A 26684-nucleotide genomic window follows, 5' to 3' on the forward strand; every position below is an offset into this window, starting at 1 on the left:
TCTCGCAAGGAGCATCCACAAGGACGCTCGCGCGCGCTTCTTTCATCGTCCCCGTACCACACCCGTATGGAAATCGAAATTATGCTGCATCGGCCTGCTCGAGCTAGGCAATTATGCGAGCGTAACGTTCTTTTGAACGAAGAATGAGTCCGGCTAGCTATAAGCCGCCGTTGATTAATGAGAGCATGCGTCTCGTACGCGTTTCGCGCGCGAGACGATATCAATACCCGGGGATAATGAAATCGCTCTCGGGAGGGGATTGATTCGAGATGATTTGTTGTCAGTGCGATTTCAATGGCCGATACCGCGATAGTCGTGTTGCGCTTAGAACGAGGCTGAGAAGGATGATCGTTGATGGGCGTTGGGGCGATTGATAACGCATCGGTAAATATAGTATCGTTAATTTGCTACTGTGCGTAAGGAACGTACTGTACGAAGAGGAAGGAACATTACGATAATTACGAGTACATCTGCTTTTATGAAATTCTATAAATTTAATTTCATACGTGAAATTGACAAAAAATGAAATAAACGCGAGCACTTAGGGAGTTGCTTAAACATGTCCCGGCGCTCGATACTTCGAGTAATTAAAGTAATTCGCGATGACTTTTCAAAGTGTTTGAATGTACGTCGTAAATTCGCAATTTGCCACGGTTAATTACAACCGGGTGTGCAGTAATCGCGAGCATCTGTACACGTGCATTTCTTGAATCGGAGCGTAATATCGATTAATGAGAACAGGTTTCATAAATTTCGCGACGAGTTATAAAACGCTTAGGTATTCGCCATTAATTCGGAATGATTCGTGGCGTCCGCGCAATCATCGCGACTATTTCACCTGTATAGGTATTTGCGCGAAGCAATCGCGCTTTGCGAAGCGCGCATTAAAAAAAAATAAATACAATCTTAAAACTTTTTAATCTCTGCACGCGATCGTCCTGCTCGTAAATCTGAAAATGTGTTATGCGACGAGAATGTTGGTCGCGTTGATCTCGCTCTCTCTCGGGAGCGAGCGTTATAAGACACGAAATTGTATTTGTCTAATTATAAGTTGTACGCTTTCTTACATAAAATAAATTCCGCCGATTTTTCGCCTGGAATCAGTATTGATTAATGGGAGCGCGACGCTCGCGTGCAGTTCGACATCGCGAATATGCAATTGACTTTAAATCGATTTGTGGATAGATTAATTGTAAGTGTTAGACGCGAGCACAGAATGTTCGTGCGATAACCGATCGTAAAAAAAAATAGTATTTACTCAGGTAAAAATATTTTTATTACAGGGACCAGTTTTCTCTAACATTATTATTATAAAGTAATATGTATACACTAAATATAGCATAACAAAATATTATGAAAATATATATTATCATTTTTTATTATAATTTTTTATAATTATAATTTTTTCAATTAATATAATTTAATTATCATTTCATTATTTAATTATTATTTTAATAATTAATATATGAAACGTGAGACGATTGTCGAATAAATCGGATAACGTGATTCGTCCACATTATCGTTTCTTCGCTTCGAGTGTGACACTCGCGTCTCTTATGGAAGAAATCAATTTACGTTTCGAGCGCGCATAGATCTCGTTGTTAAATTAAAAGCGGCGTGATTAACGAGGGCGTAGCTCGCGAATGCGGAGACCACACGGTCGATTAAGAGGACCATTCGGTTCGCATTGAAATTGATTCGGGCGTCGAGGAACGCGAGGATGCGCCGCTGAAACGTACGAGTCCTTATAATTGCGCGGATGCAATCGCGGAATCTCTCTACCGCGGCGCGTAGAGAAGGACGAGCAAGTTGCACAAGTGATACGAGACCGACCCATAAATCAATATGCACGACCGTAGAAATACAGTCGGCGCACGGCTTTTTTCGAATAAACGAACGCGAATGCGAGCGCGATGATTAATGGCGTAGCGACTATTCGTTCATAAATTTCAAGACGCGGGGTAAATGAATGAATCGTCGGTGGATGCGGACGATTTGATTCCGATTGAGCGAGAAGCGACGAGGGGGAGAGAGAGAGAGAAGGTGGCTCTTCCACACTCGTACGTGACAATGAACTTGACTTTACATTTATGACGGCCACGAAGCAAGATTCTTCTTGCTTTATTTCACTCGCGTATCTCTTATATCTCATTTAAAATTCCGCCCAAAGAATTCGTTCCATAAACATTTGATTTTAATTATTTAAACCTCTCACATTTACATATTATGTTATTTTTTTTTAAATCGTAGAAATCGTACGAATCTTTTTACGATCGTCATTATCAGAATTTCTAGAGTTAATTTTAAACAGAAGTAAATCAGTGAATTCCTTCGTTTATGCTTCAATAATTATGCAAAGTGATATCACTCGAAGAAATGACAAAGGTTATCTTTCGTTGCATTGGGTTACACTTTTATTCTCTTATGTGTAACGCTATTTATATAACTTTTTACTACTTTTTTTCATGGAAAAAATTCTACTTATGGAAATTAAAGGCGCTCGTTTATAGATAACGTGGAAATGAGAAGATTCTGAATTATTTTTCTGTCAAGCAACTTGTGTCGATGATATACATATATTTTTTAACACGTGAGACTTTATTTTCAAAATTGAATTATACAGAATTAAAATATATGCGAAAATTAATCTCAGAATTTTATGAGTTCAATAAAAATAATTACATATAATTCGCGAATAATTCAAAATTTGTTTAATAATAATAATATAATAACACTAATGTAAATCTAAACAATCTAATAATATGTTCTTATAATATTCTCAAAAGTTGGATTATCAGATTTATATCTTTATACAGCAAGTTAACATCGACGTGTATTATATAACTTCCCAAACAGCTTAAATCTGCATGTCAGGATTATCTCTGTCATAAATTTCGATGCAACACGACTGAAATAATCGTCAGTTTTTACGACAAGCGCGGTGCATAAAAATTTTTCGGCTCGGTTTCATAAAATCGCCTCGGAATGTCGTTCACCTCGACACGATTCCGCAGCCTTGTAGCCGAAGTTCATTCGTGTCACTTGTTAGAAGTTGATTAACAAAGTATCGTCACTGTGTACACACGGTTCGATTATCTATCTAGCTTAGAGATAAGCTAATAGTACTAATGGAATTGTGTGCTATTTTTATTCCCGTGTCCATGAAGTCATTCAATGCATACTAATTTTTCTAGGTTTTTGCTCGTGAAGCATTAGTGTATGTCCATCATTTCATATTCCTTTGTACATTCACATTACATTTTTATACATTTTTTATTCGTACATTTTATTTTTATACATTTTTTTATTCGAAATTCTTATTCGTTACATTATTTATTACATTTTCATACAGCGCTTTCTATCTTCAGCTACTATTTAATGTGTAAGTTGTAATATTTAAATACAAATAATTATTTTGATAATTATATCTGCGAATAAATTTCGCAATATTTATTAGTGTATTTTTCATAGATGATTAATATATTCGTTAATTAATTTAATTTCTATCATTTATCTTAATTTAATATAAATTATCTTAATTTAATTTAATTTCTATCATTTTAATATCCTTGAAACTAATGATACTTTGACGAAATTCCAGGATATAAGAAATATCGCGCATAGCACATATGCATCCTCTATAAAACAGAGGTATATGCGTGGCGCTCATAAAGATCCACTTTCCAAGTGACAAGTCTGGAAAGTCGTTTCTTTGGTGCGTTTCATCGCGCTTTTTTAAGGCACTCTCGGCAAGCACGATACAAAGAACTGCGGTCTCGCAGCAGTTCTCGCGCCGTGAAATCGCACGTGGTTAGGAAAAAAAGAAGGGAGTCCCAGTGATGAGACGGCTAATTAAGTCTAGTGGCCTGTGAGCTCGCACGTACTCACGCACGCATGCACGCACGCACGCGCATATACGACATGAAAACTCACGCACACACATTAATACGCACTTACACGATGCATACTCGTCTATACTTGGCCTCTTGGCCGCGCCGAGGCGTACAGTCTCTCAAAGGTCCTCGAGTGCATCGTACCACACGCCGGTCTTCTTCCCTGTCTCTCTAGCACTCTCCCTCTTTCACCTCCCCTCTTTCACTTTCTTCCTCTTCGTTCATCTCGCGCCGTATATTTATCTTCGTCTTCGATACGGACGCGGATCGCCGAGCAGAACAGTGAACTCTTTCATCGGATCGACCGCGATGTAACGCGCGACGACGCTCGTCGTATCGCGAGAAAAGTTGGCAGTTCGCTCTTCATAGAGCGCCAGGGAACGGACGCCAAGTACCACCGCGTTCGAAGATACTCTCGATGCTGCAGTAGCGATTTATTCGCGAGACTTTGAGAGGGGAAAAAAAAGAGAGAGAAGAGTAACCTCGAGGGTTATCATCCTGTTGAACGTAATGCGTATGCTCATCCGGGCGCGCAGTGATCAGTGAGAGATGTGGTTCAAGTATTACAAGGGATATTACGACGTGCGCAAGCTGGAGCTGGAACTGGTGAGTGTTCCATGCCACCATGCATCGACTTGGACGAAAGCGATGCTTTATCGATGTCGACTAATCGTAGTCATTCCATCACTATTTCTTCATTTTGTAAGCTAATTTTATCATCTAGAGAGAATTGATTTTTTTCATATATGAGATAATGAGTTTTTAGAATAATATATTAAATATATCATAAAATTGGAAAATTGATATATAGGGCGTTTCTTAATAAATTCGAAAAATTTTAGGAGATGATTCTTTGTCGAAAATTAAGGGGGGTTTTTCATATAGACATATACTCTTACATCCCTCCTTGTGGAGTTACACTCCTCCAAAAATGGGAGTAAAAATTAGGTTTTTATTTGTTTCTCAAATTTGGAACATATTAAAGAAATGAATTTAGATGGATATTTTCTACTAGTAAAAAGGTTATTTATTAATATTTTTTTCAGCCTCCCGTATTGTTATAAGGGGATGAAATTAGCAACCTTTATTCAATTTTTATTAGAACTTTTTAATTTTTTTAGTGTTTATATGAAAAATCTCTTTAATTTTCGACAAAGAAAAATCTAAACTTTTTCGCACTTATTAAGAAACATCCTGTATATACATATATAGAAAGGAAAATTTAAAATTTTTCTACGATTTTGAGATATTTTCAAAATACGTTTAATCTGAAGCTTTTTACAACTAAACTAGGTAGTGTCTAGACGATTTTTAATAGGATTTTGAGTCATAGACGTGATTCATGATTGCATTGTCGATTGCAAGGCCAGTAAACGGGAATTTTCTCCTGCATTTAAAACTAATCCGTTTTTGTTTGTGTCTAAATGTATCATTGCCTTTATTTTATCATTTTTTTTATCAGACTAGAAATTTTTCTGCGAATAATATTCCGCATTTTACAGGAAAAAATCAAGTTTTCGACATTGCACATTGCAATAATAGGTCGTGTTCAGTGCAAAGTAATTTGTTTCATTGCTATAATATGTAATATGATTGGATTTTTTCACTCTGGATTTCTTCGTTATCATGTTGTCTTGTTTATCGGACTTATTAAAATTCTTGGCTACTCGAGCTCTCATCGTGGCAATCGTTCCATGAACCTTTCGAACTTTTATACGGCTGCTCGATTCCCAGGAAATTAAGAAGAGCCGCTATTCTCGAAATCTTACTGGATAAACATACATAGCGTCACATTTTCTATGATCGGTATTTAATGCAGGCCAAATGAAAAGTACATAAATTTACATTTTAACAATTTATCGCAAGAATATATATGGACATTTAAAAATAAAATAACTTATACTCACTTAATATATTCTTTATTAATGTAATAAATTTCGGTAGTTATTAAATTAAGAGATCATTTTAATTTTTTTATATTGTCCATAGATTGCTCTGTTAATAGATACATAATTCAATTCAAACGCTATGGAATTATATGTTTTATATTGCTTAACAATGCTATATATATATATATATATATATATATATATATATATAATATTAAGTTAAAATATTTAACAAAATTTTTCTATATTTGTTATAAATTTTTTAGTATAAATAGTAATATATATTTTCATAATCGAATTCACATAATTGTGATAATAATAATTTAAATATTAAGATTCTATGCAAACTAGTGATTTCTTTTCACAGAATCACTTATCACGGAAATATTTCGGGCACTTCATATTTTCTACAGAATTTTTTACAGAAATGAGATATGATATCTTACCATTAATAATCTCCATCAGCGAGAACTCAATCTTTAAGATAAATTCTTTTCCAATCCTTAATAAAAACTATCTCGTCCCTAACGTAGGTAGATCGGCAAACCTAGTTACCTGCTTAGTTAGCTTTCGTTCACCGTGAATTTATTTTCGTTCGTCTCGGACGGATATAACGATAATGTTTCTCTCAATCTTAGACTTCTTTCAGCCCATAATTTCTCGTTTGCTCTTCTTATTTTTCGCACCGGTTATACTAATGCGACTCTGCATTCGTTTCCTTCTGTTTCTTCGTCGGCGGCGTTGCCCCGTTTCTATTTTGGCGTAGCTTCGTGCTCGATGTCTTCGTCGTGGTGCATCTCTCAGATAGCCTATGTCAAACTAAAAAAAAAATGAATTTTATCCGAACTTCGGAGTAACCGAGAGAATTGTGAATAAAGCGGAAAATTCTAATCAAAAACGCTGTAAATTGAATTTTCTGAATACAATTTTATATGAATATAATTTTATACGCACACGATTAATCTTGCAATTGATTAAACTTTATATATCGATATTATATATTATATATCGATATTATATATTAATCAATTATATATTATATATCGATATTATATATTATTATATATATTAATCAAGACGTAGAAAATAATTTATATGCATGATATTATGCAATAATTAAAATAAGTTAGTGTCGCGAAGATAAATGAGCAATTTTTTTTATAAATAATATATAATAAATTAGTAAAAGTATAAATTGCTCGCTCAATAAATGCTCTGTCAACATTTATAGTTCCCTTAGAGAGTCTCCTCTCCCTCTCTTATTTGTATGTTGCTGTTCTTTATGACACTCACTTATAAACCACAGTTAATTACGATTGCACGCGTACTAATCACTAGAATACGATGATCGTGCGACACTTTATTTAGCATTCCTGACGTTAATCGCGCACTTTATTTTATGTAGCAATGGGAGAAAGCGAAAAGCACGATTACATACGAAGTTACTATCCGCTCGACAACTGGAAAATCGCGCGGTCGATTCATATAATGCTCTCTATTGCTAACAAATAATAAACGCATACATTTTACAATAATTTCACTTTCATTCGCTATGCGATTAATTAACTCTCGTTATCGACGACTTAAAAACAAAGTAAATATTTGAGAAGAAAATAAAAATTGTTAAATAACTTATTATTTTATCATGGAATTTAAATTTAAATTTTATTTTTTTAACGAAATAATATACAAATTTTATTTCACGTTCCGTTTTGTATTTTTTTTTATTTAAATGTACTTTATCCATTTTTGAATTAAAGCGTGTAATAATACTTGAAGAAACTAATACATGTATTTATTAATATAGTACATTTAAATACAAAAAATAATATATTTAAATTTCAAGAAACATAATATATTCCGTATGTATTTCTTTTGTAATATACCAAATGATTTGTGATGGCAACAAATCAACACTCACGCGGTGTTTAACCTTCGTTTTCTGTCGACCTACGTATATCGTGCTATTATAAACATAGTCGTCTTGTCATTCGGTGAGATTCAAAGAAGTAACAGAGCGAGACATTCCGTGTGTCAACGTATTTTTCGAGTAACGATAAATACTAAGAGATATCTAACGAATAATTAGGAAATTATTAATTCATATGAATAATTAATTTTCACGTCTTAACTAAAGCTATTAATTCATGTAATATCGCAATTTTTTTTTTGATCGCGGCCTTTTTTCGTCGAAGTATGTAATCTTGAAATGCATATTTTATTTTATTTTATTTATTCAATCGAAAGCGAAATCTATCGTGTGAATCGACATATTTGTGACTCTTTTGCGGGAGATATCCAGATAATAAATATTCGTCTTTAAACTTAATTTATATTTATTTATTTATGTTTTAATGAGAAGTAGAGTAACATTATTATAAAACATATCTGCGTATATTAATCCTTAACAGAGGTAGCATTATGTGAATTCAACCGCGAGATTTTTCAATACCGAGTGAATCGTAGCTCTGTATAATCGTGGTTTTCTTATTCTCCCTCGCGTTCCTTACTGGAATATAAAATAAAGTGCGCGATTAACATCGAGAATGCTATGTAAAGTGCCGCTATATCGTTGTATTCTAACGATTAGTACGCGTGCGATCGTAACTAACGTGTTTTTGCGAATGAAATGTAGTGTGAGTGCTATGAAGAACAGCAAAGAACAAAAAAAAAGAGGAGGAGGTTTCAAAGAGGCATTAGACGATATTGGAGCAGCCATAAGGTAATCAATTTAAAATTTTTAATTTTTGTTAATTTTTATCGTTTATTTACTATTATCATTTACCATTAATTTGCTATTATATTATTATTACATCAAATTAAAATAATAAATAAATGCATAAATAAGCAAATAATTAATTTTAATACATATAATCTTTATTTAAAATTTAATCTTTTTAATTTGTTGCAAAAACTTGCAATTGTTATTATAAGATTTTATAAGCAGTACATATATATAATAATATAAAGTACATAAAAAATTAGAATATTAATAATAATGTATTATAAAAAATGATAAAAATTAATGTAAAAATTAATTCGTGCAGTTAAAATTTGTTTCGTGAAACTTCTCGATCGTTTTTTCCGGATTAAAGCATCTCTCATACTCATTGCTTTTTGACATTTTGCGTTTTGCACGGTATTTATATTACCAAGAAAGGATTGTGGGGAATCCTTTGCTAGAAGAGTTCATTAGATATACTTCAGTCAAGTGTAGCTCGTGCACGAACTCGCCTAACGTGGAAATTTTCTTCGGAATGTGCAGTAAATTTAGTCGGTAGTCTTCGTATGACGTTTACGACGCGGAAGTTGGTCAAGCATTTCAAAGAACGACGGCGGCACGAGTGAAAAGCGAAATGCATTTGTATGCTATCCCGACAAATGACTCGTATCGGTTACGTCTGCAACACGTAACCGCTCTTCGCGGTATTTCTAGAGAATTCGCGTTTGGTAAGATATCAGCAAACGAGGTACAGATGATGCGGGAATAATTCAATGCTAATTAACGAAGAATGATCACGAATAATTACATTGATTGTATTGCTTGCATCAGTTGTATCTCTTCAATTACATATGAATTTTTTTTATTGCAATAGATATATACATATGCGTGTTTTAAAGGACTTGTCATTTTTTAAGGAAACGATATGGAAAAATATATAAAGGATATATAAAAGATTCGTATTTATTTTTATTATTTTTCTACAGCATGATTTATTACAATAAACTTTATATTTGCTCGAAATTGTACGCTATTGGAATTTAATTACTGTAATTAAACAATCGTATAACTGGAGCAGGAAACTAAAAAGTATCCTTTAACAGTATTTTTAGTCTTCTATAATTCCATCCGAATTCTCGGATCTAAGTACATCTTATCTTGAGACATTTATTTATATCGGACGCATTTAAGGAGCACACGTTACGTTTATAGAATCGCCCTATGTGCATTCTCGTATGTCGGTGCGTAAATATAAAGTAGGCGATTTGGCGCTTGGTCAAAAGACCAGTCTGTGAATGTCCGACAATATTCTTGATTCTGCGAAGGGATGAGATGGAGAGATCCCGCGCAAACTACGAAAGAGAAGGAGGGCAAAAACTGCGTATGTCATAACATGTAAAGCTACTTCGAAAACTGTCTAGTGCATTAACCTGTAATGCAATTCTCCCGCATATCGTTTACTGGCAGTCTCGTAGTATTTTCCGGAAATCTATGAATCATATTGGACCAGAATAAAAAATTCTCGGTAATCTCTTCCGGGACATTCAATGACTCGTCTTTTATTGCACGCATTAGGTATACATGATATTTTAGTCGTAGAGTTGAAGATCTCGATTTAAAATTTTTATTTAATTTTTTAAATTAATTATTATTTAATTATAATTAATTTCTATTTTTTTATTTTATATTTTTGTATTTTAATTTTATGTTAATTACATATTAATTCTATATTTTTATATTTTAAATATAATTAATTTTTTAATTAAAGATATAATTATTATACAGTCTTTATAATTAAAGACTGTGGAAAAATAGATTAAATATGATACAGGGTATGCTATTTAAAATATTTTTCAAATCAATTTTTGATATATTCTTGACATTACTTGACATTACGATAGCCAAAATTCACTGATTTTTAGATCATGGAAAAGTTCATATAGTGAGAAATTTAACAATTTATTACAAAGCAAACAATGATAAATAGAGAAAATTCTCTAAGATAACGATGACAAGTGCATTATTTTGTTCACCTGCTTTTACATGATAGAAAGATAAAATGTAATATACGTCAACCGGCATTCCTAAACGATGACTAAGGACCATCCCGTCTAGCCAGACGTCGGCAAGGTCGTTGTCACGACCCTACATAAGCTTTACGGAGGACCCTTCTTAAGGACGTGAAAAGCACGCTCGTTAAAGGCGCCAGTCGCTTTCAGCAGCGATTGTATCGCGCGTTTATGAGCGCGAACATATAAACTCGGCAGCGTCGTCGTGCGCATAAAACGCGCTTTAACGCGATAATCCAAGATAGAGATTCGCTCCAACATTATTCGTCAATATGAGCATGCGAGAAAAAAATGCCGCGTTAAGTACACCGGCGCGTTTGCGAGCGATTGTTGGGAAAATATATAATATAATAATTGGCAATTCAGACCCTTAAATGAAAACGAAGCTCGTAGACACGTAACGAGGCATGACGAAAATCAATAAACTTTCGATAAAAATACCATTGAATAAAGTTAAGAAAAGAATATGCATCACTAAATAACAAAATAATAAGGGAGAATGAAAAAGAGTATATTTAAGGAATTTTATGATTTAGAGATTAATTTCTCAACAAGCAAATATTAATTATATTCTAACAACTGCAAGATACCCATATACGTGATACTTGAAATATTTATGGATGTAAAGGAGAATTTTATGGAATAATTCTGTTTCTTTCGAGGAAGCTATTATACACATAATCGGACGGAGAGAATATTTTCGCGCGATCGAAGAAAATAAGTATAAGGATACAGCGGTGCACAGAGAAAAATATACTACTGCCAAGAAAAGCAACTCAATTTCTTTTTCTTTTTTTAAGTAATAGTTTTCTTTAACAAAGAATATATTCTTGAAAATAATCTTAAAATATACTCAACACAAGTGTTGGAAAATCTCATTATCATGTACTCAAAAGAAGAATTTATTTTCTCTTCAAGAATATTGTAGTTATGTATCAAAGAAAAATCAAACTTACTTTAATCCAACTCTATGTAATAAGCAAACCAAATTTTTGTTTTAATTTAATATTCTCTAAATTTTATAAATTTTTGTTTTAATTTAATATTCTCTAAATTTTATAAATTTTGATTTTAATTTAATATTACAAGCAAACCAAATTTTTGTTTTAATATTCTTGATTACACTTTTTAATATTCTTGATTACAATTTTTAATTTAATATTCTTGATTAAAATACTGCACTAAAATTCCGAATATATTCAATTAAATTTAATGCTTATGATACATTTGCGGATATACAAACTTATGATATACTTAAAATAAATAATATTTATTTAAATACAGTATACATTTTTCTCTGTGTGCTTTCCTGCGTATCCTGAAAATTGTTTCCGCGTGCGGTAGCGAAAATGATGAATGATTTTGCGCCTAGGGGATGCATTCCTCGGGGAGAAGCGACACGCTATCACGACTCCGTCGTAATCTCGCCGCCGAGATTCGATACGCACGCGATTAAGCGCATCGCGTATCACGCGACTCCTCTGACGGCGGTGGCGATTCTATTTGCCTACGTTAATTTCCGCGTAAAGCCGCAATCGAAGAAGTCACGTTTCGTTTATATCAAGAACCGCACCTGTTCGTGACGAATGAGGAGTCATTCCTGGAGAGGCGCGGATAGGAACAAAGAAGGGATGGGAAGAAGATCGCGAGACGGAAGAAGAGAAGAAGAAATAAGAGTAGAGAGAAAAGCGCTCGTGAAAGAGACCGGGAGAGTAGGAAGGGAGAGAAGGGTAAAAGCTGTCTTCGGCATCCTCGTACGCGTTTCCTGGTAAGGCTCTTGGCGATCTTCGAAGTTCTTCGCTGAGGAATCGGGAGAGAGCTCTGTTGCTCGAGGAATAGGAAAGACGCGGAAAAGACGACGAAAGAGGGAGAGTAAATTTCCTGGACTATCCTTGCATGTTATACAGAGTGCGACTTGTAAAGTGGCTAATTTTGCAAAGTGCAAACCGATACCGAGAGGTAACTCGAATAAGTAACGAGGCGCGAGGCTGGCGCATCATTTCGTGGAAACTTATTGCGAAATTATGTATAAAAATTATATTGTATTTGTAAAAATTTTATCGGAATAATTCTCGCCATGCCTGTTTCAAAGCTTCGTCGACAATAACTGAAAAAAAAGGTGGAGGTTTGCTCGCGGAATTTGTATTTTAATGTCGATCGCGCAGTTATGAGCTAAATACAAAGAGGATGACTCGCACAGGCAGGATATTTAATTAGATGCAAGTAGTATAAACATAGAATCGAAGTGGCACAGCCGGCGATATTTTGGCCGAAATATGATCACCGCGATATAGTGCAATAACGAGCATAAAGGATTTGCATAAAGTGCTTTCGGGCAGCAATGTGTGCAGCGAACCAACATCGTGCAAGCGAGTGAGCGTGAATACGGTCCTTTAAATGTTCACGGTCCAGTTCCAGCATCCCGATCTCTCTCTCCTCGACTCGGCCTCCGAAAGCATCTCCGATCGATGCGCAACCAGTTTTCGGCCACTTTATTCTGCACGCGCGAACAATCCCGAGCAAAACAACGACGAATTAAATCGTATGTTGAGCCGTAATTGCGCGTCCTCGCCCATGGGTGTATTCATGGACCTTCGAATTACCTTTCCATTTTCTTTTCTTTGTACCTTTCAATCATATTTAAAATCGACTCGATGTTAACTTGCAGAAAAATAAAATGGAAAATTCCTTCGATTCCTTAGTGTCAAAAATATAACGTTGAATGTTTCGGAAATTTTCTTTAAACTTTAAGGAATTTAAAGAGCTTAAATGTATCTTTAAATTGAGGATTTTTTAGAAATTTAAACATTACAATTTCATTTTTCGAATACAGAAGGATTTAGTATACTATACATATACAGGGTGTTTCTTAATAAGTGTAAACAATTTTAGCAAATGATTCTTTGTCGAAAATTAAGGGGAGTTTTTCATATAAATATATACTCCTACATTTTTATTTTTTTTCTCAAAGCAACAAGTTAAAAAAATGAAATTAAGTGGATACTTACATACTTCTACTAGTAATTATTAATATTTTTTTCAATCTTTCACATTGTTATAAGGAGATGAAACTAGCAATCCCTATTCAATTTTTTATTAGAACTTTTTCATGAGCCGGAATATGGTCATCTAAAAATATTCATTAAAAAGTTTGATTTATTTAAAAACTTTTTTATTTCTTTTATTTTTTTCATAAAATCAGTAATTTTCAAGAAAAAAAATAAAATACGTTATCGTGCACAGCACGATGCTAAATAGCATAGGTTTCGAATTACGAGAGGTTAAATTTTAAAATAAAAATGAAATTAGAGTAAATGTTGGAAAATTGGAACAAAAACAAAATTATAATAAAAACCTAAAAACCTAAAAAAATAAAAATCTAATCCCTAAAAAATAAAAATCTAATCTTTACCCCCATTTTTGGAAGAGTGTAATTTCACAGGTAGGGATGTAGATATGTTTATATGAAAAACTCCTCTTAATTTTCGACAAAGAATCATGTCCTAAAATTTTTCGCACTTATTAAGAAACACCCTGTATATAAGAATCGCGTTTGATCTTTCGCTTCGTGCCATTTTAAACGCGACTTCTTTTCGTGTCTTCGGAGAAGGCACGTGTGTGCATCTCTTGGTGCATCCTCACTTTCGATGAGATAGGTGATGTTTCGTTCTCGCTGATGGTGTGGCGGTTAACTACCACATTTCAAGGACACCCACTCTCCTCTTCTCTCCCCTCTTTGTTCCCTATCGCGAATCCGCGCCGGATAACTTCGAATTTCGCTTCGAACCGGCGTGCGCTTTTTTTTCTCCATCTCGAATTTTTCTCCTCGCTGGATTGTGCTAATTGTGAGATTCTTTGGTCCTCGGAAGAAAGAGTCGGACTTTGGCGACGTCATAAAAAGGCGAAGCTACGCACTTGAATGTGTGGGCGATTAAAGATACTGTTTATGTGGGGTATCCCGGTTTCGTCTTTCGCAAGCGTGTCTTTCGAAAATGATGATCGTTACGAGTCAATCGTCAAATTGTGACCAAACGAAGAAACAGTTCTGCATAAATGGAATTTTAAAAAGGTTTCTTACATTTTGTAGGGTTATTTCACTATCGCTCCATGAATATAGGATATAAATTTATGAAAAACACTTAGAGTTTTTTCGAAAATATCTATTTTATTGCGAATTCCATATATTTATCTGGAAAAAAAATTTGATGATAAATGACGCGAATATCCGACATTGAACACTCTTAAACCGCATAGCACACACGATTTGTTATGCGTGTCGTACGAATAATGTTCGACAAAAATGATAATTCAAAGGTAGCAAGACGCATCAAGGGGAACTGTTGTGCGCGATCAAAATCCGTGGGTGGCATATTTGGCTTCCCATCGGGGAGGCTTGTACCTTTCCGAACAATGACGTCAGGCCTCATTATGCATTTGACGATATCGTTTTGTCGTCGGAGAAGTTTGTCGCCTCCGCTTCGCGTGTATCCGCCCAATAACGCATACGATGACGAGATATTCCGGTGCATACTTAATTCCATTCTAAGTCAATTTTGGACAACGATCAATGGGAATGATTTATCTCGGTATGCGAAAAATATTTAAAGATATACCAAAATATAATAAATTATAAATATAAATATAACTGATTAATAATTAATAATTATAAATATAAATAATTATAAAATATAATTATAAATAATTTTGATTTTTTTGAGTAGAAAAAAAAATATACATACGTTTGAAAAATTTCAATATTATAATTTAAATTATATTTATATTAAATATCACATTGAGATTTTTAAAATATTCCAAATTTTAAAAATGTAGAGAGAGAAAGAGATTTAAATTATTATGTGAATGTATTAATATAAGAATACACATATAGATAAAATTTAAAATAAATATAGATAATAAATATATATAAAATAAATAAGTATAGAATATAAAATTTAAAATATATACAATAAAAAAATTTAATTTTACATATACGGACAAATACAATTTCTTAGCTACTTTTATTTTTTCAATGAAGCTGTCTAAATTCTTCGAAATTGATTTGAAAATTACGCGAAAAATGGCGCATCTTCTCGGCATGCATCTTTTTCGATTACCTCGGAAATGTGGTTGGTCTATCAGCCACGATCTCAGGAATTCTCGTTCTCTCGTATATGCATGATTGCCGCATATGTGCGCCATTGTAGTGGAAAAACGAGTCGCAAGGCACTCCCATTCACCAAATTCCTTCCTTTCATCGGCGCTGATTCCTCTTGGCCGTCGGTCTCTCCGCACTTTCCTTTCCTTCTCTCGTCTCGTTAACTCTCTCGGTTGCAACAAAGATGGTCTTTAGCAACGTTACTTAGACAAAAGAAAGTTTAGAAAAATTATATATAATTTAAAATATAACTTAAAAAGTTATATAAAATTATATAAATTATATAAAAAATTATAAAATGATATATATACCAACAATTTAATTTCTTGCTCGTTAAGAAAATATTGAATTTCAATAGGAAGAGATTTATATATTATATATATTCATTTATATTATTTATTATTTATTTCCTTTTGAAAATGTATTGAACGTTATCACTGTCTATTTATTTATTTTTTTATGTTCTTTAACGTGATGAAAATAACTCTTGCAAATTATTAAAGTTAAATCCTTCTTTTACAATCTCGTAAAATACTAACGGTAAATTAATTGTTGAATCTTCTTTTATTCAGATTCCACCTCTTTGTACGCATCGTATACATAATCGAGCAGCTGTAATGACCGCTCAAGCTGCAGGTTGTCGAAACCTCAATGCATTCCGAATCTGTTGAAAGAAACAAATGGTCTAATCGCCTTTTGCGGTCGACTGGTCTTACGCACATCTTCGATATTTAGCGGCATTTCTCAGTAATTCTCAACAGAGATACGATCAAGAAATCGCAATTCCGCTCACCTAGATGACGGAATTCCGATTGCAGTGACGAATTTTTTTTCAGATGCCTATTTGCAATGTTGCTCCGCGCGATTTAGAGAGGATTTCACAATGAGTGCCTGAATAACTTGAATAAATTGGAATTATAATTTGTACACAGTACTTAAACACGCAATCAATCGCTAAACTCCAGTTTAATAATAATCTTCTCCATCTTTTACCCTGAATAATAGTCGCGTGAGGTTTGAATAGACATGCTGGAATTTTTTATCTGATGTTTGCAAACATAAAGCAATATAGAATGTTGAATGGGCATGTAATAATAATAATAATGATAATAGAATATCTTTTTACTTTTCATCATTAAATGCCATTAATTCGCCAATAAATGAGGAAAAAATAAATAATAAATTATAATATGTATACAATGTAAATTATTTAGATCTATTTAGATCTAATTAGATGTTGAAAAAAAACTAAGTCTGAAGTGAGACTGTTCGACAATCTTGTGATATTTTTACACTTATAAGAAATCCTCATTTATGTGAAATTTTATCTAAATTGTTGAAAAGGTTTTTCGATGTATCTTATTAAGCACGTGAATGCGAAACTATTTATGTCCGTCATACAAGCTAACAGGTATGCGAGTCTCGTCATCGGAATATATTATGAACTAAGGAGATCGTAGAGAATAAAGTTTCCTTTTCGTTCTGCTTCACTGAACACAAGTTTGTGCACGCGACAAGCTTGGAATCTAAGCCAAGGCTCGACTAAAGCCACCACTTTGAATATTTCCATCGTGATGCACACATCCTTCGAAGATTTTTCAAATATCGCATATTGGAAAAATAAAAACGGTATCACGAGAGAGAGCGCAAATTGTTACTTTAAAAAATTTTCTAACAAGTACTTTACGCATTATCTTTTTATTATACAAGTCTCACTCCTCAATCAAAACTCATTTAATTTTCAGTAATAAAAAATGTGATTTCTATTTAATTTCTATTTAATTTCTCTAATTATTTCAGTTATTAATATTTCATCAGAAAAAAATTTACTTCTATCTTTCCAAGAAAAAAATTTCTCACAGATTTCATCTAAAGGAAAGTCTCATAGCAAGTAGTTGTCTTTCAAGAGCAAGATGGATTATTTGCATTTCGAATCGATAATGATCACGATGCATTATATTACCTAGTATAACGAGTGTCACACATGACATGAAAATTGCGAAGCCATGGCTATTATCTTTACGTTACTTTCTTCTAGTATAATGAAGCCTTCCACCTTTCGGCAACGAGCGCGAGAAGTCATTTCAGCTCTCAATGATCGCACAAAGAAGCCGATTTATCACTGTCATGTTTGCCTTAGCGATAATATCATCGCAGCTGTTATCATGTATTGGCATCAACGGCGCGAAAAAGGAAAGTTCGCTAATCTAAATAGAAAGAGAGATGTCTCGCTTCTATGACGCTTACAATCACATCGAAATTATGGCAATTTAGAGATAATTCTGGGCAATAAGCAGCGGAATAAAGCGATAGTCGATCGGCATTCAGCGATATAAGGAAACCCCGTTTTGTTTCGTTGGGGGGAATTCTTCTAATAATACCAAGACGGTAAAATGGTAAATGTGGGCAGACGACAAGACAGAATGGAATTATTATCATCGATCGCGGAATACTCTGTGAATGCCATTTCGTAATCCGCTTCGCTAGACTGCACATACCGCGTTCTTCTCGCTTCGTTCGCAGTGCTGTCCAACTACAGACGTACAAAACACCTCGAGACTCAACAAGAGCCAATAGAAATTATATTTTATCTTTTAAATAATTAAATCTTTTAAATAATTCACATAACTAAAAAAAGGATTGCCTATAATTGGTTATAATAATCCAAACTTGGTAATGTTACTTACTGCTGTAGTGAAATAGAATTAAATGTATAGGTGATTAAGACGAAATTATTTAGTTATTTTTAATATTTAGTAAACTCAACTAAACGTAAAATATTTATAACTATTTTTTGAAAATGTTTATAACTATTACTAAATATTTTATTATCAGTATTATACTTGATGATAAAAATTAAATATTTCAAAAAATGCATCTCATAGATTTACCCAGAATTTTTTCTCAGTGAAGATAACTAACGAAATATGTATTTAGAAACTTGGTATTTCAAGTTAAATACCCGAGATTTAAGTGAATTAGAATATTATTGAAAATCTGAAGTATTATAAAATATTGCAAATTATATTTGTGGGAATCTAAAAATTCGAAAACAAATGAGCTATTAATTCTGTGTGTTATACGCATATTATTTCTCGATATGTATAACATTTTTGGAACTTATTACACTATGCGATGTTATCTAATATTCTGACAGATTATTTGTCACATCACAAATCCCGTCGAGATTCTTGTTGAAAAGAAAAAAAAAATAACACGAGATATCTGAAATTTCCGAGTACATCGACGCGACAGCGAGCTTCCTCTGGACATGGCTCATCGGTTTTTCTACCTCGCGCATCGCTTCATCCTCGGTTCATTTGCATGCACCGATATATCAATTTCTCCTAGGATGAGAGTATCAATATTCCGAGCCATGAAGCGGCGAACCTTTGCTCGTGGCTCCACGTCTAGGCACGCTGCTCGTGTACGTGCGTGAAACGCTGCCCCAGGAAGCGGGTTTTGTAACATCGAGACAGGTGTTCTCGACGTTGCGTCACGCCGCAGTAATTTGTCCCGCGTATATACATATACAGGGTGTCTCGTGACCAGCACACGAGAGGCTATCATTGCCGGGACAGCGTTTAATCTTACACACCTATTTATCACCATCTCTAATATGCGATTCTCCCGTTAAGAAAAAAAAACAGATTTATTCTCCCGATTTACGATAGTTTAGTAAATCTCTTGATTTCAGATATTTCTCTGTTAATTAAATTTTGAATACGATTTTCATTACGAAAGAATACCCGAAAATGCGAATCGGTAAAATAAGTTATTGTTAGAAAACTTTTGTGGGACACCCTATATTGACACGGCAATGCACGCGCTCTCGTAATATCGAGATACCAATGGAAAAGTTGCATTCCGAATGCTCCGCGAGTCTTGCGTCAACCTATGTTATAACTTTTAATCAACTTCGTTTTCAATGCGAAAAATTAGCATTTGCTTTTGCAGCTTGTAGCGATAGTAATTTAATTCGTAATCGAAACTATAAAATATACAGCATTTTGAAAAAATGATTTATTAGCCGACTTTTAAAATTGTTTTTAAATCAAGATACATCGACATATCGATTTTGTTAATTTTAATATCAGATGATAATCACTTTTTTCTATAGTTTTAATTATGAATTAAATTATTATTATAAAAAATTCTTATTTAAAAAGATTGATACTACAAACATATATTATCATTTTTAATACTTTAATTTTAATTTATTGAAAGTGTATAAGTTTATAAGTTTTGCATTATGCCATTCCGCATTTTATAATGCTATTGATGCGATATAATAAAAAATGATTTAGCACGATTAACAGATTATTGAATGTAAGAGTTTCCTTTATACAAGATGTTAATAAGATCTTAATAAGTGCGAAAAATTTTAGGAGATGATTCTTTGTCAAAAATCAAGGGAGGTTTTTCATATAAACCTTAAAAAGTTTTAATAAAAAAATTGAATAGGGATTGCTATTTCATTCTCCTTATAACAATACGAGAGGTTGAAAAAGTATTAATAAATAACATTTTTACTAGTAGAAAATATCCATCTAATTTCATTTTTTTAACTTGTTCCAAATTTGAGAAAAAAATAAAAATGTAGGGGTATATATTTATATGAAAAACCCCTCTTAATTTTCGATAATCATCTCCTAAAATTTTTCGCATTTATTAAGAAACATCCTATATATAATAAGGATGCTTAAGGATTTCGTTTTTTACATATATTAAATATTCTTTAGTATTGATGATGCTATATATAACAAAATAATATCATACTATATATAACAAAATAAAATGCTATAACAAAAAATATATGATAGTATGATAAAGATCTGAATAATTTTCTCGTACTAAAAATTCGAATCTCGATATTAATTTAATTCAATAATTAATTCAATAATTTAATTCAATAATTTTCGTTGCAAAAATTGCTCAAAGTTTTAAAATGTTCGCACTCAAAATGCAGTTTTCGTATAATGCATCTCCTTGAAAATTCTTTTCGAAGAGTTTTTGCCACTCGTCATATATAAAGGACATACCGTTCTCTCATTTCCTCCACGTGCATTCCACGTGTGGTAGCTCTCGGTTTCGGAAGAATGGCGCGCTTCTGTCACAGTGGAATTTTGTTTCACGATTTACCGTTGCACGTGCATAAAGCGTCAGGGAAGAATCCTGTGAGGAAGCTCTGAAAGATTTCGCGCGATATTGCGGACACGTGAGATGTAACCATACCCGCTGCTGAGGTAAATAACGCGCCCGAGGTACTCGTCGCGAGGTCGCTCTCTGTCAATGCTAACGGTATATGTATTTTTTTAGGTATGCCTGTATGCGTCCGAAAAAAGCGGATACAGGTATGACCAGCCACATTTATAGAATCGGATATACGCGCCGCGACGATATTCAAATCGTCCGATGGAGCGTGCACCTTCATTGACGTTCGCATATAAAGCGAGCAAAAAGGACAGACAGCCGGTCGCGCATCCTCAGATCCTCTTCGTCATCATTCAACGCATTCGGCATATGCTTTCTCTCTCTTTCCTTCCTTTGATGACTGATTAAATGATTGATCGTTGCCAGAGAAACGATTATATACTCGGTCGGACAGATTCATCGACCACGAGTGGGCATAATAAGTCGTGACGAATTAATATTTCGTGTTTGCTGTCGAGAGCAGAAGAAATCGACAATCTATGATACATGCGAATGAGACAAGGCTTTGAGAGCCTCGAAAGAAAGCGGAAGAGATTTAGAAAGAAGCATGATATAATTGATGACAACGACTGAAAGAATTGTATAGAGATAGTATAGTGCTGTGTATAACGTTCTTTTAATTCGTCAATGGCAAATATTTTCTTTCTTCTCATGCAAAAAGATTCTCGGAATCTTCTTTTTTATATACCTTTCTTTAAAGGCTGAACATCTTGAAATGTACGTATTTTTTTTAAATAGAAAGTTTCAAAATTCATAAAAGCTGAATATTTCTGAAAGCATTTATTAGTTTGACAAATAGAGAAAGTATTTTGACTAGTGATAAATATGATGATTATACGTGAAAAATATATTGCATTGTTGTACACTGTTTTTGAATAGATAATTTTAATGTCATCCAAATCTATTAATGTTTATTCTGAAATAAAATAAATTTTCTCAAGAACAACAAAAAGAACTCAGAATATCTAACTATTAATCTAATGATAATAATAATAAAATAATGGATATAATAATATAAAATAATATATAATAGTAATAATATAATAATATAATATAATAATAATATAATAATAATAATAAAATAATATATAATAATAATAATATTAATAATAATAATAATAAAAGTAATAAAAATGAATCGAAAAAACGCATTAAGCTAAGTTACCTAGTTTAATTATCTAAATTTATATTGATATTTATCCATATTGAATGAAGAAGGAGAAGTATACATATTTAGTACGTGATATTCGCAAAAATTCACCCGTGCTTCCGGCAGGATCACATTCGCTGAAATCGCACGGCTTCCGAAACGAATGAATTATCTTTCCCATCTGTTTCGGTTTCCTTACATTTCTATATCCTTGTCTCGAGAGCTTTTGCGAATGTTTTTGTGTAGCCTTTAATATGCGCAACGAAATCTCAATTCGCCGCCTTTGGCATTAATGAAGATCTCTTCGTGTGAGGTGGCTACTTTTTTCCCTATAATTCTCCGAATTCTCATAAAATTCCTCTTCGCATAAAACATTTACAATTCCCGCAGGATTGAACAGTAATCGCATATAATGATTTATTATAATAATATTTTGAATGATTAAAATAATGATATAAATTTTCTCAAAAATAAGTAATTTTTCTCAAGTTTCTTATAAAGCTCTCGATCGATATCGATGATCGATTATGTCTAGAATTATGCCAAGCCTGTTCTAGCAATATAATCTCGACGTGACATGTGGTGAAAGTGTGCGAAAAGGGGAAACGGTGTCGGTGTAAAAATACGCATACGTGGCGAGATTCTAAACAATACCGATGGGAAAAGGAACGAAAGAAAACGAGAGAGGCGAGAAAGACTACGCTAAATTCCCTATTACACCTAGTTGCACGTTCAAGAGAATGTCGATAACAACTATCTCATCTGAACATCAAACTATGAAAATTACATGCGAAAGAGAAATGCTGCAACGATAATGAACAATGTCTAACGGCATTTATTTTAAAATTAGGAGTGTCCATAATGCATGTATAAGTACTTGAAGTAAATATCCTTAAAAAATATTACAAATTTGATATTTCTCTCTCGAAAAGATTGAGACAATCATCTTTTAATTTTTATTGTCTGTAAAATAAAATGCAATTTTCTTACTAATATCAAAAATTACATTATATGTAAATTATTATGTCAAAAAATGAAATTTATTTCACAAATCTTGCTGTATTCTATTTACACATTTCTCTCAAACTTTCTCCAAATTTCATTTCTAGTGCTTAACATTATTTCGTCACAAGTTGCTTTTTAATTTATACTGAAATAGCGTTTAATATCGAGGCGAAATATATCGCGAAATAACTGCACATCCTCGAGAAACGTCATCTTGTGATTTTACGAGAAGGCAGTGGGGGCGAATTTCGCCAGCGGCGATGTTTTGCGGTAACTGCGAATTAATTCAGAACATGTTTAAGAGCCATCAACGACCGCCTACTTGTGCACATTTTCTTGAGCGCAGTAACTACCTGCCACGTTATGATAATTAGGAAACGAATCGGCCATTCATAGCGAGCGATCATCAGTCAGGATAATCAAGTGTCATCGATGAATTTTGACAGACCTAATGTCATAGAATACACGATGGTTGATTTGTTATTAAAGCTACAAAATTTGTCCGCGTACAAAAAGTATTCATAATAATCTTGCGAAATATGATCTTGTGAAATGAATAATTCGCGTAACAACTTTTTTGTGGGTCGTATGAATAAATTATATATATGCATGTATTATATAAATTCTATTTTTTTTTGTATTTTGATATTATGACTATTTCGAGACCAACGATGTAGTATGAATTATTCAAGTTATTATAGGAAATGCGTTGTGAGAAATTGCGCGACAAATATATTATAAATGATAAATATTATTGATTTATTATTGAAAATATTTAACGTCGACGAGATATTAAAATTGATATATTTTTATTTTTCTGATAATGAATTTTATACAAAGTAAATAAAAATATATGATATAGTTAGCAATCAGTTAAATATCGATTACTAAAATATTGAATAATTTTTAATTTTTATTCTCATCAAACAGTATATTATTGATAATGCAGATATTTATACTTTACGTTACTACCGATTGTGATATAAATCTGCTGAAACATTCCAATAGATACGTTTGCAACTCGAATCGAGTTCTATGAATAATCATTAGCTAAACACAGGAATATAACCATATACATCAAATGACACATTGACAATTTACATAACGCACATAAATGCCAGAAAGAGGGACAATTATCGCGTTCGTTGTAGCGAGAAGAGACAAATCGCAGAGTGCATTTCCGAAACCGTGCTCGACGTTTCTTTTTTATTTCCGTGTTCGGCGGTGATCAGAGAGATGATTGCATGCGCTGTCTAGCGTAAAATCGATATTAAGAAAAGTCGCGTGACTTCATCGCGACGCTTCCTTTTCCTGCTTTCGTAATGCCTTTGGAAATGCCGCTTCTCGAGCAGGCGATTTAGCGAAAATTATCGAAGAGTTATGCAAAAGTTGCCTATGCAATTGCGGAAAGTCGAGCGATTCTATTCCCTGTACTTTATTACGTCGTAAAAAGATTTCCCAAGAGAAGTGGATATGTAACGCATCGACTTGTCATGTTTTTTTCTATGATATCGTAATTTTTATATTTTATTTGCGCAGGTGCAGAGGCTTGCCGACTACGAGAGGTACTTGGGACAGGAAGCGAGGACTTTGATAGATAACGAATGCATTGACAGCGGGACAGTTTTGCACCGTGGTCAATTAGAGGGTGATCTTCATCGTATCCAGGAATTGTTTCCCGGCGATAACTTGCGATTACACGAGCGAGATGTCGTCACCATGGTATATGATCTTTTTATTATAATACAAAAATTTGATTTTTATTTTTATTTTCCGTTTTTTATTCCGAATTTTAATCATATTAAGTTTTCTACTCCAATTTTAACCATATTAGTCGCACAATAATTACTATGCATATTTCTATATCCAGGTAGAACATGAAACTCATAATGACATCATTATGACATCATCATGATTTTATTTATCACTTAAAAATTACCTAAACAAAAATGATTAAAAAATGAGTTAAAGATGACAAAAAAAATAATAAATTTTTAAGTTCAATAATCGCATTATATAATTTTAAAATGATTATGTTGCTTAAATATAATTAAAATATACATGAATAATTAAATAAACAAGTAATTGCGTAATATATATAAAAAATGATATTATTATTGATTCTTAAGATTTCATACGCGAAGTATATATATATTCTCCAACAGAATTCGCTAGAATTGTTTAATATCAAAAATAAATCACCAAAACATTGCCAAAAGTATATCAAATGAGTATATCAAATAACCAAAAGTATATCAAATTATTATGATATCATTAATTTTCTAAAATGACTTTTAGGTGACTTTTAGGTGACTTTTAGGTGACTTTTAGGACGTCATAATGATATCATTATGAGTTTCATGTTCTACCTGGGTAGAAAATTCCCAAATAAGTATAAGTGTAATAAAATATATATTTTTAAGAATTGAAAGAAATAACCACAAGGTTCAGTTATAATAATTTTCCAATTTAAATTTATTTTTCATATTATTTAATTACAAGCTCGTGTGTAACGAAAGTAATTGTTTAAATGAAATACATCTAGAGAGATTGTATTATTCCTATCTATATGAAATTCACACAGTTAAAAATATATATAAATTGACATAATATTCCAATCCTGTTAATTTTTATCGAAGAAAGACGAGTAGTTTCGTAGAAGATAATAAAAATTATCATCTTTCTACAAGGTGTATAATCTACAAGGCAGTCTAATCTTCTCCGTAGAAGTTATGAACAAGGCAGCGACAGCTAACAAACGGTATTACGCACAATACGTCGCGATTCAACCTTTCTCACGATCGTTTAGATGCATCTAGTTTTTCTGCGTCCGTGGAAAGTGCATCGTCTCGCGTGTCGCTAACATGGCAGTTAGAATGCGTATATACGCACTTCCTTCCCACGTTTGTTAGCAGCGTATATCATCATCCGGATGCACAAGCATGCCGATATTTTCTCCGCGCTATTCTCACTCGACCGGTGAAATTGACGCGGATCGTTCAATAGAATACTCGCTTTCTGCACCCGCGAAAAAATAGAAACTGTGTCATCGCGAGAGAGGCTGGAAGCGCCGGTTAGATCAACAATAGGATGATATTTATATTATTATGTAGAAAGCGCGTCGTACTCTTTTCATATCATAATTGGATGCAACGAAAGTTTATACTGTAAAAAATAAAAATAAAAACATTTCTTATAGATAAGATTTTTATTAGGGAAAAAGTTTAAGAAACTTTATTTTTACATTTGATCAATAATTTATATGAGAGAAAGAGAGAGAGAGAAAGAGAGAATTTTTTTTCCACATCTGGATGCATGAAATATTTCTTCAGTTGTATATAATATAAATAGAGGATTAGAGATATTTTAATATACATATATATATATATATATATATTTATTATTTTTATTATTTATTATTTATTATTTATTAATTAATTAATTAATTAATATTATATTTATTAAATTATTAAGTAATATTATATTCACATTATAAATATATAATGTCTACAATTATTTATGATGTTTATGCATTTTTATATTCACGCATCTACAATTTTACATTTACAATTTTACTCCTATTTAAA

The 26684-nt window shown here is 32.8% G+C and overlaps 1 protein-coding gene across 5 annotated transcripts in view; it reads left to right on the plus strand.

The window, feature by feature from the left end:
- LOC105254643 (rho GTPase-activating protein 20) overlaps positions 1–26684 on the plus strand; it is a 230116-nt gene that overhangs the window by 196642 nt on the left and 6790 nt on the right. For 3 of the 5 annotated variants that reach the window (XM_025413936.1, XM_025413935.1, XM_025413937.1), the window contains one exon: positions 24637–24819. In XM_025413936.1, coding sequence (XP_025269721.1) covers positions 24637–24819 — 183 coding nt within the window. Of the gene's footprint in view, positions 1–4100; positions 4596–24636; positions 24820–26684 lie in introns of those variants that run through there. The other 2 variants (XM_011263445.3, XM_011263447.3) reach the window with 2 other exon arrangements.

This window comes from Camponotus floridanus, unplaced genomic scaffold, assembly GCF_003227725.1.
Source record: "Camponotus floridanus strain SB8 unplaced genomic scaffold, Cflo_v7.5 scaffold71, whole genome shotgun sequence".
Lineage (NCBI taxonomy): Eukaryota > Metazoa > Arthropoda > Insecta > Hymenoptera > Formicidae > Camponotus > Camponotus floridanus.